The 16,689-nt window shown below is 45.3% G+C and overlaps 2 protein-coding genes across 2 annotated transcripts; one reads left to right on the top strand and one right to left on the bottom strand.

The window, feature by feature from the left end:
• Nucleotides 1-238: 238 nt before the first annotated feature.
• On the top strand, nt 239-2,859 carry foxh1 (forkhead box H1). Its single transcript, XM_053412887.1, has 3 exons — nt 239-718; nt 1,604-1,708; nt 1,894-2,859. The coding sequence occupies exons 1-3, from the start codon at nt 239-241 to the stop codon at nt 2,857-2,859; spliced, it is 1,551 nt and encodes a 516-aa protein (XP_053268862.1).
• Nucleotides 2,860-5,453: 2,594 nt separating this feature from the next.
• Nucleotides 5,454-16,480, bottom strand: oplah (5-oxoprolinase, ATP-hydrolysing). The gene is made up of 28 exons (XM_053412623.1): nt 16,348-16,480; nt 15,003-15,202; nt 14,584-14,775; nt 13,984-14,098; nt 13,426-13,549; nt 12,694-12,889; nt 12,438-12,603; nt 12,151-12,289; nt 11,982-12,049; nt 11,677-11,852; nt 11,441-11,584; nt 11,233-11,345; nt 10,941-11,111; nt 10,714-10,851; nt 10,298-10,436; nt 9,955-10,067; nt 9,691-9,842; nt 9,417-9,577; nt 9,189-9,290; nt 8,932-9,106; nt 8,452-8,636; nt 8,197-8,343; nt 7,959-8,093; nt 7,156-7,305; nt 6,886-7,043; nt 6,617-6,777; nt 6,013-6,110; nt 5,454-5,606 (listed from the first exon to the last, which is right to left on the bottom strand). Exons 2-28 carry the CDS (start codon nt 15,171-15,173, stop codon nt 5,454-5,456), a joined length of 3,942 nt encoding a protein of 1,313 aa, XP_053268598.1. The 5' UTR covers nt 15,174-15,202; nt 16,348-16,480.
• Between the last annotated feature and the right edge of the window lie 209 nt (nt 16,481-16,689).

The following is a 16,689-nucleotide window of genomic DNA, read 5'->3' as shown; positions in this document are numbered from 1 at the left end:
CCCCCCTGCCGACCCCGGAGGTGATCGGTCATTCTGCTCTCAGATAGCGCGTCATCCCCCCCTCGATTACGCAGCGGGATTTACATGAAACTGTTAATTGTTTGCTCTTCAAATAGAGTCAGCTTGGAGCCAGCAGTCTGCCAGAAGTTAAGGACCGACTCTTGTGACCTCCCTCCCCCCTCTCGGCGCCCCTGTCCGAACTCTACAGGCCGATCTTCCCCCCGGGCTGATCATCAGCATGACAAAGCACTGGCCAGAGCCGAGCCCCTTGGCACCACCCGCTCTGTCCCACCACATCGGAGAGCACCACGACCATCAACTTGACTTCCCCAGAAATGCGCAGCAGAGTTTTCCGATCACCAGCGGCGTAACGTGGAACTCTCCGGCCCAACATTGGACTCTCCACCCGGCTCAGATGGTTCCCCAGCAGCCGCCGCGCTTGGAGAAGCTCTCTGCGCGCACGGAACATCTCACCGGTGCCACGGCGTTCATGGATAAACCCGTGCCACCGGGTGCGTCATACGCGAATGCGCAAGATGCTCAACTCAAACAGGAAACTATTAACCGAGACTCTTGGAGCAACGAAAGGAAGAAAAGTAGGAACAGCGATGGGAAGAAAAAGAATTATCAGCGGTACCCAAAACCACCGTACTCATATCTGGCTATGATCGCTATGGTCATCCAAAGGTCCCCGGAGAAGAAACTGACATTATCCGAGGTAAGAATGAAAATACACTGGTGCTGTGGGAGTGTTAAATTGGGTAGGGACGTGGTACATGGTGTGTGTTTAGTGTTGAGGAAAAACACTCGTTTACAATGACCTGGTGTTTGCCTTCAGGGGAAATAAACTTTGTTGTAATTGTATTGACAGTGAAAGGACACATTTATAGTAAAAAGGACAAAACGTGTAAAAAACTGACCAATGGTGACAGAACTCTCATTTCAATTAAATAAAATTTAAGAGAAAAAAAGACAATTATATTCTCCATCGTATCTGATATAGAAATGTCCGAAATTTCTTCTCTTAATGAATAACTGATTATTTACAATATAGGATATGAAGAGTTCATACTGCTATTATTTATAATAACTTGAATTCATATAGTGCCAATCAAGAAACCCAAGGAAGCTTAAAGAAAAAACAAAACTGTAACAGTTTTCGGCACCTTTTTGTGTCCTGTGTCTAATATTAAATCTGAACAGTGTAAGTGACTTGTGTGGATTCAGATTGAAGGACAAATATTTTACACTCTAATTAAGTGGGTGTTTTTCAGACAAGTGTTACATTTTTTTGTTTGCAATTACTTAAGTGTAAAATGTCCATGCACTGTCACATAAAGTGACAGAAAACAGCCACCTCTTGGTGACACTTGAGTGACCACCATTCCTGCCATTCTTTGTTTGCTTTGATAAGGCTGGACAGCAGTGAAAACAGACCCTGATCTGTAACAGGAAAGTGATAAGATACAAGCCACGGCAAAATCATGTCTGTACCAGATTTATCCTCATATAAAGCAACTGCTAGTGAAATATAAATTCTCCGTCTTCTGTGCTTTTGTGCAACCAGGCGGCCATACTGATGTATTTTTTTTATTTTTTTTAGATCCTGAAGGAGATCAGCACCCTCTTCCCATTTTTTAAAGGAAACTACAAAGGCTGGCGGGACTCAGTGCGACACAACCTCTCCTCTTATGACTGCTTTGTTAAGGTTTGTACGATGAAACTGTGAAATCATTTATGGACAAAACCCAAAAGTTGTGTTTAATTAGTGGTTTTGAAGGGAATGCTGCTAGATGACAGATGAGATATTGTATTGTAATGGTGGACATTACTGCCTGACCAGGCTGCCCGGTCAAACATTCCTCTCACTGTCTATACTCCCTCCACATCTAGGTGCTGAAAGACCCAAGCAAACCCCAGGGAAAAGGCAATTTCTGGGCAGTGGAGCTGAGCCGTGTCCCTCTGGAGCTCCTCAAGAGGCAGAACACGGCCGTGTCGCGCCAAGATGAGACCATCTTTGCCCAGGATCTGGCTCCCTACATCCTACAGGGACACAAGCCAGAATCTGAGCCGACCCCTGACCCTGTGACCTCCAACTTCCCCATGCGCTCCAGGAACCCCTCCCCATCACAGGAGGACTTGTTCCGACCAAAGCTGGACTCGTCCTTCGCCATCGACTCCTTGCTTCACAGCCTCAGGCCGAATAGTGCCTCTGGGGATGTGGAGGTGCCTAGCAGGGACTGCTGGGGGGAAGTGGAGCGCCCTCTGCCTTCTCCTCCTCCACGACCCCGCTATGCATCCTCTGCCCGTAGTGCCTCTGCCAGCTCGGCCAGCCCAGCTTCTACGTCTTCTTCATCCTCTGATGAGGAATGGAGAGGACTCTCCTTGTCCGGGAAGCGTGTACCCCCAGATGGAGAAGCAGGGTCGGATGGGTATGAGGACTTTAGGCCACCAATGCACAAATCAGCCAGACGGGAGGCTGTTGCACCACCATGGGAGCTCCCTACATCCTACGCCAAATACGCTCCTCCCAATGCTGTTGCTCCACCCAGCATGCGGTTCAACGGCGGCCCCCTAATGCCGCTGCATGGCGGACTGCCCATTTATAGTTACGGTAGCTCCACTGTAGCACCCGGTCACTTCTTAAGTCATGCATATTGGCCCATCCTGCCCAGTGGGCGAGTCCAAGCCCCTCCCCTCATCATGGACCTGGACAATATGTTGCAGTCTGTGCCTCCAAATAAGAGCGTGTTTGACGTCCTGGTGCCGGCCAATCCGAACTCTCACTCACATCATCAGCCACCGAGTCAGTACACCCTGCAGAATGGGCCTCCCTTAAACAGATACCCACAGTACTGACCGACTCGAAGGCCGATCACGCAGACATGCACGGACACTAACTCACTGTGACGTGACCATAAGTGCTGCAACTGAGTCTCAATCGTTATGTACAACTTTTGTGACAAATCCAGAAAAGGGCGCTAAACTGCAGACAGAGCTATTGTTTTATTCATGTTTTTGTCAAGTTGAAAAGTCAGTGTTTTATTTCAATTTTTTCAAGCTCAATATTTTTTTTAACTACCTCAAATACTATACAACAAAACAACTATCTACCTCAGGTCTCGGCTCTTTGCACTGCCGATGTTATTTGCACTGTGTATTTTTTTATGGACGTGACTTTCCTTACAGGGATTGCTTTTGAATGTTGTCTTACCTATTGTGACCGCTGAATATATTGTTGGGTTTTATGTTGGGTTTTACAATCATGTGAAATACTGACGATATGCAGATGGTGCAACAAGCTCTGCATTTCTCAGTTTATCTTGTTAGTATTTTCTACAGAATATCGGTAAAAGCTCAATATTGTCATGTTTTTTTCTACTACACTCTTTGCTCCGATGCCCAAATGTACAGGACACGTTGTTAATATTGTTTTCCTTGTCTTAAATTGACCCTATGCAGCTAATATCTTAACCTCATTGACAGTGGTGCTACAATTTAGCTCTATAATGGCCTTAAGATACTTAACATAAAGTTTAACATAGGATAACGGTCATTGCAGATTCTTGTCGATCTGTAAAAGCTGCTGCCGTCTTCCCATGACACTGGAAACCATCTTCTGACCGGGATTGTGATTCCTGTGGATTTTGCAATGCTGGTTATTTGCACTATTTTATTGTCATGATCATCTTCTGAAATCGCTTATAAATGTAAAGGTCAGCCCAGAGATTTGAGAGTCAAAAGAATGTATTGGAGTTCAACAGTGTATATAATAAAATGCTGTTTATTTTAACTGTGCTGCTCAGTGATGTTTTGCAATAAGAAAAGTGAAACTGCAAAATCATTAACAACTTGGGCTGTTCCTACATATTTTCCAAGATGATTTAGTCTTGGCTGGTTTATGTAATGGACCCAGAGTCTTTGGAGCCGGATTTTACTGGTTCCCACTCTCTATTAAATACAACAACACAGATCCTCAAGCTGATGATCTGTAGTGGATAAAGTGGAAAGACAGCAGGCCGTCACTCACAAGTATGATAGATTGTTTTACCACTTGAATTGTGATCCATAAACAAGGAAACCTATCTTTGATCCACAGGCCATGGTATCTTGAGATCCCAACACACACAAACACACACAGCTGATTTACATCAACAGTCCAGCAGCCGTCAGCCTCCTGCTGCTTCCCTCTGCTGAGACCACTATCCCTCTTTATCAGCGGCCTCCTTACGCATGCCTGCACTTCACTCCCTCATCGTCCTCTGCTCCTCACCCACAGATGAGGGAGGCACACCCTTTTCTTACGTCCCAACCCCCCACCCAAAATACACCGGCACCACCGTTCTGGATTGTATCTCAACACACCCTGATGAATTTACATGACGACCACTCTGTCTCATTCTCGGCCTTTGCAGGTTTTGCCCGAAGCTGTATGAAGTTTCCAATAACCTAAATGTAGTGGATACATCGCAGGCCGGTATCTTAAGGATTTCAAAAACCTCTCTGATTCCTCCTAAAATTGCTTGAGGAAACATTTGAGCCAAATTGATGTTCTTGCTCAATTTGAATTTAAGGATTGTTCCCTTTAATTTCGATCCGAGTGACTTGTCCTCCCAAGTGTTTTTACATAATAAATACAATATAAACTGATGTGAATATGAACATTGTAAATTGAGTTAAGAAATAATTGCCTTGTATATATCTTTATACGTGTAAAGTTTATTAAACAGAACTCCCTGTCCTATACGAGAAATGTGACAATACTAATATCTCGAGGAAAAAAAGACAAACATTTCATGGGTAGAAACTGGATTTATTCATCAGTGACCACATCATCAAGTTGTGCCGTTTGATAAGTTGCTGTTCCAGTTAAACCAGGTTGGCTTGATCCTCTTGAGGTCCTACTCACAGTGGCGACTATGGGTTCTTGGTTACAAAACATTTACCATTTAATATGTATTAAAATGGAATGGCTGAACACTAAGTGTTGCTGTTAGTAGCAGCACAGAAATATGATATTGTTGTATTCTACATGTGGCAATACTGGTGCAGCGGTTAGCACCATCACCACATCGAATTCAAACACGAGCAGCTTAATCCGAGACCAAATTGTCTGTTGGTTTGAATGTGAGCATGAATGGTTGTGACGACCTCTCCAGAGTGCACCACCACCGGCTTTCCAATCCTTACAGGATAAGTTGCATAGATACAGATACTGTAAAAGAGTGTTACTGTAAAACGTTTGCTCTTGATGTGTTGAACGATAAAATGTTGCTCTCCTGCATTGTCGTCTATTTATCAGAGTTATTATGAGACTATTGCTGCCACTGTTTTCCTCCCTCATTTTAAAGAGTTTTTCCATCTTTATCAAACAGCCTCCCTCCTGTGCTTTCCTGATCTGCCCCCTCCTGTGCTTTGTCTGTTCACTCTCTCCTGTTTTCCTTCCCCCCCCCTCACACCCCCTCTTGTGCCATTCGGTATTCGAATACGCTGCCCCTCTCCAGGAAGGTCTCATTCAAGCGCCTGCGCTTGGTCCTTGGTTTCGGGTCTGTTTCCTCCTCTCTTCCGTATCCTCCTCCTCCTGGAGTGTAGAGGCAGAACATGTCCTGTTGAAGGAGACACACACTTTAAGTGAATACCCAATACATCATCTTTCAATACTTTCTCTGCCTGCACTTGGTGGGTTCATACCATTTCATAAAATTCTTGGCTGTATATGCTTGGTGGAACAGATGAATTATAAATAATAACCAATCAGAACCGCTGTACCTCATCAAAATTAAGTAGAAAGATATGAATTCGGTGGGTTTCACCACATCTAAAATATAAAGCTATAGATCAGAAAAGTTTTTGGGACAACATTTTAAATTGGTACTTTTACACATCTTGGTTGAACAATTTCTTGCAGCGTAATGAACTTCAGAAAGGTTTTCTTGCCTTAACAAAATGTGTTGATTTTACTGTTATTCCCAGAGTGTTTATTTTCCCCCCACACACATTGTGCAGTCTTACCCCAGGCTGGAGGCTGATGCTGGTTTTGGCCCCCAGGTTGAGGATTCTTCCGTCTGCCCTGTGGAGCAGGTTCAGCCCGCCTGCACCGTCCTCCCCCCCTGACAAGGACACACAGGACTAAGGCATCATTCACACCTATACGTTTGTTTTAAGATGCATCACTTTTGCTACATTTAGTTTTCAGCCCCTAAAACTGAAAGTTTGAAAACTTTGGGGTTGCGATGATGAGGATGATGAAGTCAACCACATTCGCTTTCTGATTGGCTCTTATCAGTCGCAACTCGACTACCAGCGGTGGATGCAAACCGTTTCTAACACTTACTGGCAGATAACAGTTCCACCTCATCGGTCCATGAAAAAACAAACAAACTCTGCTCCTACTTTTCAACATTGCTGGTTCTTGTACATAGAATTTTCTGGTAAGCAACCAACTGCATGAATGGTCATGGGATATGTATTGTCTGGTATTGGTGAGAATGGAGCCTTAATTTACCTCGTGAAAGAAACACAGACACCACTCACTACTTGGTAAAAACGAAAACCGTGCTAAAACCTAACCAATAACAAAGTCATTTATGAGGGCGTCTGAAAGCTGAGAGTTTACCCTGGAGGCCGTAGGGGCAGGTGGATCTCCTCTCCGTCAGCACCGAGAGAACCACTTTGTTCCTGAACAGAAGTTTGCGGACCACTCCGTCTCCACCGGCGTACTTCCCTGGACCTCCTGAGCCGGGCCGCAGAGAGAACTGCTCTAAGATCACCGGGTACCTGAACACCAGCCAGACGGGAACCAACGTACAGATCAATGATAACACGTTATGTTAAATTCAGTAACTCATTAAGTTTCTTTAAGTTAATCTTGAACTGAAGTCCGACCTCTTCTCCAGAATTTCAGGGTCAGTGATGCGTGTGTTAGTCATGTGAGTGTGAACACCGCTCCGCCCACTCCAGCCCGGCCCCGCCCCTGCTCCCCCAGCAACTGTCTCATAGTAGCCGACGTTCTCGCTGCCAAAGGAAATGTTGTTCATGCAGCCCTGATGGAAAGAGGAAAGACAAATAGAAACATGTCAGGTTGCAAAATAGCATTAACATTGAATTTACTAAAAGTAAAAACATTTTCATAAAGACAAATGAAGCCGTTCTTACCTGTGATGCAGCGCACACTTCAAACGCTCTGAAGATGACGTCAACTACTCTCTGGGATGTGAGAACATTTCCACCGACCACAGCTGCATTCTCGGAAGGCTGGAGGATCGAGCCAGGGGGGATGATGACTTTGATCGGTGCAAGACAACCCTGGACATGACAAATTCAACAATTAATAAATTAATATAACAACAGTGTTTAGATTGAATTGAATATTATTATTATTTATTTGGCCGCATTTGAGTTTCATTTTCAAACGTGTGATGAATTACTTAATGTAAAATCAAAAGCCAAATCACTCATGTAATGTTTTTTAAGAAAAATTGATTATTGAACAGAAGCTTTGAACCTCTTTTAAGAAGAATTGATTTTCCTCTGCATGTTTTGAAAGTATCTGGTTGTTATTTTGAACATGACTGTCTCAAAGCAGCCTGACTAAGCTTGTCTGCCAAAATGTTGGACCAATGACCAGGACGAAATTAGAAGATAAGACTAACCTTATAATCAACTATTAAAGCATGAGATTTTACAGCGACTTTCACCACATATTTTATAACTGTTTGGCGATATTCATTAATCTTGTCACTGCTCCTTACTTGGAGGGTGTGTTGGACTTTCAGAATCCATTATTACAGCTTATGTAAAATACTGGCTGATTCTGGAACATTTAAGAGACCATGGGAAACTTTGTGTCTAGAGAGCCTAACAAATTGAAAGCTGCCCATTGGAACCCTTCTCTGCACAAAACGATGCCTCAACATATACTTCAACTCCCCAAGAATTATGGAATGAGACATGTGAACCTGATTGAGGGGGATGTCCTGTCCCACCATACAGCGCAAGCAGTAGATGAGGGCAGAGAGGGTGATGGCCCGAGGAGCGTTGCAGTTCCCCCACACCTCTGTCCCAGTCCCTGAGAAGTCAAACACCGCGCTGCCCTGCAACGATGGAGGTTTACAAAGTTTATATCCTGGGTTTTCACTTTGCAGGATAAAGAGATAAAGAGACGAAGATAATGAGGAAGAGATTCCCGCTGCTCACCTCTTTTTCATTAATCTGCACCCGCAGTCTGATTGGCGTCCCGTCATCCATGAAATCCTCCGACTCCACCTCCAGGGATCCAGTCTGTTGCCGTCGGCGACGTGCAAAGTCCCTCAGCATGTCCCTCACTGCAAGCTCTGCGTTGCTCTGAAACAGTTACACACAAATGCTGGAGCAGTGCGACACAGCCAATGATAGAACACAATACTTTTCAGATTTTTAGTTTTTTACTTTTATTCGGTTTCACACACTCACTTGGATGTACCCCATGTATGCCTGCACCACAGCCAGTCCGTAGCCGTCAATCAACTCCCCCACCAGCTGGCTGCCCCTCTGATTGGCTGCCACCTGAGCCCGCAGGTCTGACAGGTTGTCGTGGAGATTACGAGTCCCAGAGCAGTCTGGGTACTGGGCCGGAGCCATCAGAGCTTTGGTTACAGCTGATATGGAGAAGGAAGGGGAAGCAGCAGGAGGGAGAAAAGCAACAGGGAAGAGAAAGCAGACAAAGAGAAAAGCATGGTTGGGAAAAAAGAGAGTGGAGAAAGTGATGTGAATGTTACAAATGATGACTCTAAACATCCAATCTCATCATTTAGTTTAACTGCTTGGCTCTACTCTGCATACAGTCACTGATTTAGTGCCGTCTCATGGAAGATTCTTTATCTCATGGATAAGGTACAGCTCTGTATCACGTCTACTCCTTCTTCTCATCAACTTCTCTCTTTCATCTCTTACCCTCCTCCTGGAACACCCCACCAGTGACGAGTTTGAAAGACATGAAGACAGCGCCCTCCTGCTGAAGGGAGGTGGAATGAGGGGGCATGGAGCCAGGAGTGATGCCACCAATGTCGGCATGGTGCCCCCTGCTGGCTACGAAGAAAACCGGGCCCCTCACGCCTTTTCGAAACACCTGAGATGAGAAGAAGGAGAAATGAAACGGTGAGAAAGAGATGAGAAAGGAAGGAGGGATACTGAGGAGAGCAAGGACTGACTGGTGTGATGACTGTGAGGTCCGGAAGATGACTGCCCCCAGCACTCGGGTGGTTACTCAGAATCACATCCCCTTCTCTCAGTTCGTTTCCCAGCGATCTGATCTGCAGAGAGCAAAAGCAAAAAAATTACTTTCCTATTCCACACTTCCTAGATCTTTTATGTCGAGTAGCTGCTTTGCTTCTGGGTGCCGTTCTGCTGCTGAAGCAACACAGCTACACATCCCTCACCTGGAACTGGACCGTCTCCTGCATGGCCCCCAGGTGAACGGGTATGTGAGGCGCGTTGGACACAAGACCGCCGTCTGGTCCGAACACAGCGCAGGAGAAGTCCAGACGCTCCTTGATGTTGGTAGAGATGGAGGTTCTTTGGAGAACTCGGCCCATTTGCTCTGTAGAGCAAAGATACATGGAACACCTCAGTAAGAAGTTAACACTGAAACCTAACCAAAGCTTGACAGATTTTCCCTTTGTCCTCATTCTCTCTTGATCTCTCTTGTTCTACCTGCTATGCTCATGAAGCGGTGGGAGAAGATGGAGAGCTGCACGGTGTTGAGCTCGGTGCCCACAGCGCAGTGAGGGTCAGAGCCCACGGAAATGCAAACATCGCCCCCTTCTGTCAGATGGGCCTCACAGCACGGCTCCACCAGGATGGTGCTGATGGAGGAAAGAGCAGAGGAAAACTGTTAATGAAAGTTTATACAAATGCAGATGTTCAGACAAAAATCTAATAAACGTAATGCAAGTATTTTAGTTTGAAAATGCGTGCCTGTTCTTATCAATAATAATAGCAGGTCCCTGGATGCTGTGACCAAACGGCAGCTCCTCCCATAGAAACACGCTGGTGTCCAGGTAACCGTCCTCAAAGTAACACTTGGTCATCTAAACAGAAGAACAGGAATAAAATAATTATAACCACAATACCATAACTGTTTCCAGACAGAAAATGTCCATTTTATCATAACTTGGGCTTTTCTAAATGTATTTGTATCTGTTAAAACTTAAAATAAATATTCGTGAAGGGAAATAAATGTTTGTAGAAGTTTGTTTCATTGTATATCCATATATGTCTGTATATACAAAATATTCAGGTTTGAAGTGAGGTCACACACCGTGACAGGCTTGGTATCTCCCGGTCCTTTCTTTGGTTTATATACTGACTTGATACCAGATCGTCCACAGCCCCTCACTCTGACGTCATCAACCATGATGGTTCTGTCCGGGATGGTGAATCCAAATTCCTTCAAATAACTAGAGAGGAAAAGGAGGTGTGTGACGTAAGAGATGCAGATTAAAGTGGAGCCAGTAAATCATGAGTAGTGTCAATAAATGTCAGCTCCACAGTTTACTAATCTTATCTTCTATGGAAAAATGACACATTAACTCAGTGCTGTGTTTGCCTACACACTGTGAACATAAGGCTTGAGGCATGAAGGAGCCAAAGTGAACGAGGCAATGATTTATTCACTTATCACTGAGCACAGTGATTGGAGACATGAAGGAACCGGGGAGTGAACCATGCACTAACCGTTTGGTGAAGGCACTGTGGAAGTCTCCAGCTCGACAGGACTTGGCATCGCTGGGGTAACCGGCAGCGGTAACCATGAGCGCACAGTCGGTGCCCTTATAACGCAGGTGGAGGAAAACCTCCGTGGTGATCTGACCGCTGGAGAGGACAGGAAACACACTGCTTGAGTCTGGCGTGAAAGTGTGAAGATTAACAGGTGGTTAACACTGTGTTCCTTGGGGGCTGACCTGTCAAAGCCACGTGCACAGAGAGTGTCTTGGCAGCGTTTGGAGAGCTGCCCCACCCGCCGGTCGAGCTCGCGGAAGCAGCTCTGATCATACTGCAGCGAGCACGGCTCCTGCACCTCCTCCACCACATCAGCTAGAGCCAGACCGTAGGCTGAGAGCACGCCACTGTACCTGCAAGACGCACACGTACATGTTATTGCCACACGGCTGTCTGCTACTCTGGATTTACTAAACCAGAAAACAATAATCAGGTTTTTCACATGCATGATGCACTGCTCTCTGTTAACCTTACTTATGTATAAAGACGGTCTTCATCCCCAGGGCTCGAGCAATAGCACACGCATGTTGTCCACCTGCACCCCCGAAACATGCTAACACATGCTGAGATGTATCATGACCTTTAGCCTGTGAAGTAGTACAAATATTATAATTTTTACACAATTCGCTATTTTAACCATATGTAACATGATATTTCAACTAGCTTGAGCAACCCTAATGACCTGCGTCAGAGCTCTGATTGGCCGGCACATGGCCTCATTGGCGACACGAATGAATCCCATGGCAACCTCCTCCACGCTCATCCCCGACTGGCTGTTTGGCAACACAGGGTTGTGCGAGTGCTTGGCTCCATTTGTGTTAACCTTCTAAACAGAAACACACGTTAGCCTCATTATTAGCATTATTTCATAGAGAAGGAAATTACAGCTCTACTGAATAGTTCAGCAAATGTCAGTGCCTGTGACTGGTTGGAAGACAGGAAGAGGTTGATCTCTTGGGTGAGGTGACGGAAGTGCTTCATGGTCTCCTCCAATGACAGTGCCTCGTTCTCACCGGGCCCAAAGATCTTTGGGAAGAAGGACGGGAGAAGTCGCCCCAGGGCTAAGTTGGCGTCAGTCACGGTCAGAGGGCCACCTAGGACAACACCACAGAGAATCAACTACAGCCCTGTTTCACCAAAACTATGTTATTCTGGGTTTGTATGAGATGCTTAATTCGTAATAATAGAGTATGAGAAAAAGTGAACTGCATATGTATAGTTACCTTTTCTGTAGCAGGCTGGTCCTGGATGTGCACCTGCAGACTCCGGTCCAACGACAAACATCCCTGATCTGAGAAAGTAGAGGAAAGGATAGAAACACGGCAGAAGGAGAGAGGGATTCATTATGCCTGCTAATCATAATAAATACAAATATGTACGATAAACACGGACCTGAAGAAGAGTCGCGACCCTCCTCCTGCAGCCACGGTGTTGATGTCCAGCTGCGGCGCTTGCAGGGTGACTCCAGCTGTGGTCGCCTCAAACACGTGTTCATACTGACCAGCGTATCGACTCACATCTGTAGAGGTTCCTGCAGGGTAAGAAAACAGAGTAATCAGGAATATGATATGATAAAAAAAGTGTATAAAGGCCACTGGTGTTTCGGCAAGAAGTTCCTTCCATTGTTTGTGTGCTCAGTGTTTGCTTGAGTTAAAAGATTTAGCATTCCCTCTACTCACCGCCCATGTCAAAGCCAATCACAGGCTTTTTCTCCATCTGGTTGTAAGAGGTGATGGCGTATCCCACCACCCCCCCTGCTGGGCCCGACAGAACGGCCCGCGAACCACAGAACTGCTCCATGGGGGTCAGACCTCCATCTGACTGCATGAACAACACGTCCACGCCCTGAGGTCAGAAAAGTAAGATATCGGTACAGACGAAACGGCATCTGAAATTTACAGTCAAAACAAAAAGATGTTGATGTAAGGGACGCACCTTCAGGCCGCCCTTGAAGCCAGAGGTGAAGCCTTTTAAGTACTGGCGGATCTTGGGTGTGAGGTAGGCGTCGGCACACACAGTGTAGCCCCGGGGCACGGCCCGCACCATGGGCATGACCTCGCTGGACAGAGACACTTGAGTGAAGCCCAGAGAGCGAGCCAGGGCGCCCACTGCTTTCTCATGATCCGACCATCTGAAGGAAAATGTAAGTCTATCATAAAGCTGTTACACAATTTCAGGACTGTTTTGTTTGTCTTGTCACTAAAACCTCCTGAATTTAATGTAAATATGTGTATTTATTGGGGGGGGGGGGGGAAATGTTGAAAAAAATTGAAACTTCCTATTTTAACCGAACCGAAGGAACTTGAGGTAAAACCTCTTCAAATACTTCTTCAGTTGTCTTTAAGCCACAAGTGGGAGTAGACTTGAAGAAAAAGAGGGAGGGATAGGAAGAAAAATGTGAACTCCCACCTCCTAAAACATGTGGATTACATATACAGTAGAAACCTGTAAACATTAACATGTTCAGTGTACTGATAGAAAACAAGGAGACAGTGAACAATGTAACATGAAGACTTTCAGATTTGAAAACGCCCTTAGAGAGAAGTGAGCATGTTTTTTTGGACAAATTAGAGGTAAGTAAAGAATAAACATAGTTTAAGCAAATATAGTATAGCAAATATAGCAAGTCTTGTCCATACAAGAAGAGAAACAGGTCGTGCTACTGACGTGTACGAGTGTAGCAGGAGGACGGCCACACAGGTGATCCCACGAGAAAGAACTCCCCTCAGGTCTTTCTCCACACACTCGAGATCCAGCTCCTTCCACAACTCCAGAGAATCACCAGTGCTGCCTGAGGAGAACCAGTAGCATAGGTTTTTTTCATTAGTAAACTAGAAAGTCCAGAAAATAGAGATACTTCAGTCATTAAAGTGGTGAACTGCAATTTGTAATGATGAAACATTTAGCACTTAAAGGAGACATATTCTGCTCATATTCAGGTTCATAATTTATATTTGGGGTGTTACTTGAAAACTTGCTCAGATGTTCAGAAAACAAGCTTTTCTTGTTCTGTGGATTGCTGCAGCTCCTCTTTTCAGCCTCTGTCTGAAACACGTGGTCTTAGATCTTGTCTCTTTAAGACATATATCATACAACAGTAAAGAAAAACTGAAACATAATCATATGTCTCCTTTAATATAAATTCATTAAAAAGTGTGTAAGTTTAGGATTCAATGACCGAAATGTGAACTTATAAAGGAGAACTTGTAGTCGTGTTTTATGCACCTGTCACAATACGTTTGGCGTCCTTCCTGGGAAGCTGGCAGCCATCTTGGCTCAGGACGACTCGCTCGTCCACCTCTATGATCTCCTCGTACAACACTTCAGGCATGGCAACCTCCTGGTAAAACAAACGCCCTGGTTAGGGCAATTCAAAAGCGGTGGACCGAGAAGACAAGCTTCGGCCTTACAGTACGTCCCAGTGTTACAGAGATAAGATTGAAAGCAACATATCACAAAATGCATACTAGAGTTACATGTATGTTAATGATCCAGTGACACTGAACATTATTCCACGTATTCTATTAGCAGAATATCAGCTTCATAGATAAGTAACCACTTCATCAACATTTGAGGGGACAAATTCCAAGATCTGCCCCCAGGGTCTGTACACAAGGTAATAACTAATCCTCATGCTGCAGGGTTTGTGCGTATCGCTGTATCCACGCAACTCCAGGGCATCACATACAGTGCAGCTCCAAAGACATAATGATGCTTATCTGGATCAAGAAATGAATCTGTGAACATCTCCGTAAACATCTTACATCATCGTGTCCCTACTCGCTTTAATCTTTCGAATAAAATCCACGAAGAAAAATGACAAACCAGATCAAACAGCTTCGGCCTGGCCTGCGTGCCGATGTGCAGCAGGTCCTTGAAGCCCTTTGTGACCAGGAGCGCCGTCCGCTCGCCCTCTCGCTCTAGCAAAGCGTTGGTCGCCACCGTCGTGCCCATTCTGATCCAGCCAATCAGAGAGGTGTCGACAGGCTGCTCCCGAGGAAAGACGCGGCCAGTTTCCTGTCAACAAATATATATCACATACTGTTCTATAGCGACTGTTTTGATGTAAATGCAACGCTAGAAATTATTGCATTTGCTGTTTATTTCTCCTCTCCTACATTATCATACTAGACTAGACTACTAGACCTCAGGAAACCCACGAGCCTAATAACCATAAACTGCTTTTTAACATTATTATAAGAGAAGAGTATGTTTCATCACATCTCTCCATCTTGTCATGTTACCTCCTCCAGGACTCTGCGGATCCCCTCAGTGGGAGCGTCCTTGTAGTTCTGGGGGTCTCGAGACAGCAGCTTCAGGACCCTCTCTCGACCATCAGGCAACCGGGCGAACACGTCGGTGAAGGTGCCGCCCCGGTCGATGGCAAAGTCGAATTTCCCCTTAGTCTCAGCCATGGTGGAAAGACGTTAAGCAGCTCCTGAACCTGGGAGTCAGAGAGGGTGGGTAGTAAGAGATTGACTGTATTCACTGTCCAGTGCAAAGACATCATCTGTCTACAACCCCCCCCCCCCCCCCCCCCAGGTCTGTCTTATGTAAACCAGATGTTCTCTACTCTCTCCTGGGCTCCTTATAGGACTTTGCACTGACCTCCATTCATTGTGAACAGCCTAATAAAAACCATATCCCTAACTTTAACCATGACCAGCTCATAACTAACCCTTAATTTATCCCAACCACAATCCACATCTTACCTCTAACCTTAACCAGGAGCTCATAAACGCCATTTAGCCTAGTTAGGACTGGGCTCTGGTCCACACATTCTTTCACTTCTATCAGTGAGGACACTTTGGCATCTTGATGAACTCCCTGACATTCAGAAAATAATGCCTCACCCTAATCTAAAACTAGTATAAACCCCTTAAAGCAAGACCTTACCCTCGATTTGGCTCTTTTAAAAAAAGAGGACAAAATGTTCTCGCAAAGTATTATTACAAAGTACAGTTACTTGTAGGTAGAGCAGGTAGTGGTTAACACACACACACACACACACACACACACACACACACACACACACACACACACACACACACACACACACACACACACACACACACACACACACACACACACACACACACACACACACACACACACACACACACACACACGCTTCTCCTTATTACCACACACTTTAAGACACTGATTGACTTCTACATATTTTTCTTAACTTGCCACAACCGTGGCATTAAAACAGGCATCGATTTATTTAACGTGCAGATTTAAATTGTAACTTCTATGCACGTACACACTAATGCTCCTGGACTCAGTAACTTTAACGTTGTAACGTTGAATGAACACTTGCTCGGAGCAGAGGGTGCAGGTCCCAGATGAAGCCTGCAGGGTAATCCCTCACCGCACTGAAGTAAAGAGTAAATTATCTGAAACTCGCTGTGAGCTCTGCAGGACTTGTTCTTCTTTTGCCGAGACACCATCAACACTGAGACTTTACATGACTGATAGAAAGATCTACGGTGAATCCCTGAAGGCTGCAGCGGCCGCCGGCTACACGTCGCTCACTGGCATTGGCGGCAGAGCATGAACATCTCAACAGCGACATGTTCTACTCACCTGTCCGCCCCGGTGAAGCGCTGCCCGGCTGCTAATCCTTTGATAATCGGGTAAAAGCGTCAAAACCCGCCGATCCTCTGCTCTCCTCTGCTCGGTGTCTTCACGACAGTCGTAACCACGTCGGTGGAGCCCCCTCTGAATGGAGTCGTTAAACTCCGCCCCGCTGCGAGGAGCCGGCGGTGTAAAAAAACAAGCAGCTCTGAGTGCAGGAGATGAATGTGCACATGGCGGAGGTAACCCGAGGGGAAATTTGTTTTCTCCTTTTTCACTCCGATTATATCAATTTTTATATATTAATTAAAACACATACTTATTTATATTTTATGGAAAATATTCGCATAT

Source organism: Pleuronectes platessa, chromosome 20 (genome assembly GCF_947347685.1).
Source record: "Pleuronectes platessa chromosome 20, fPlePla1.1, whole genome shotgun sequence".
Taxonomy (NCBI): Eukaryota; Metazoa; Chordata; class Actinopteri; order Pleuronectiformes; family Pleuronectidae; genus Pleuronectes; species Pleuronectes platessa.
The sequence above is the reverse complement of the archived record's forward strand: the minus strand, read 5'-3'. Positions and strand labels throughout refer to the sequence as shown.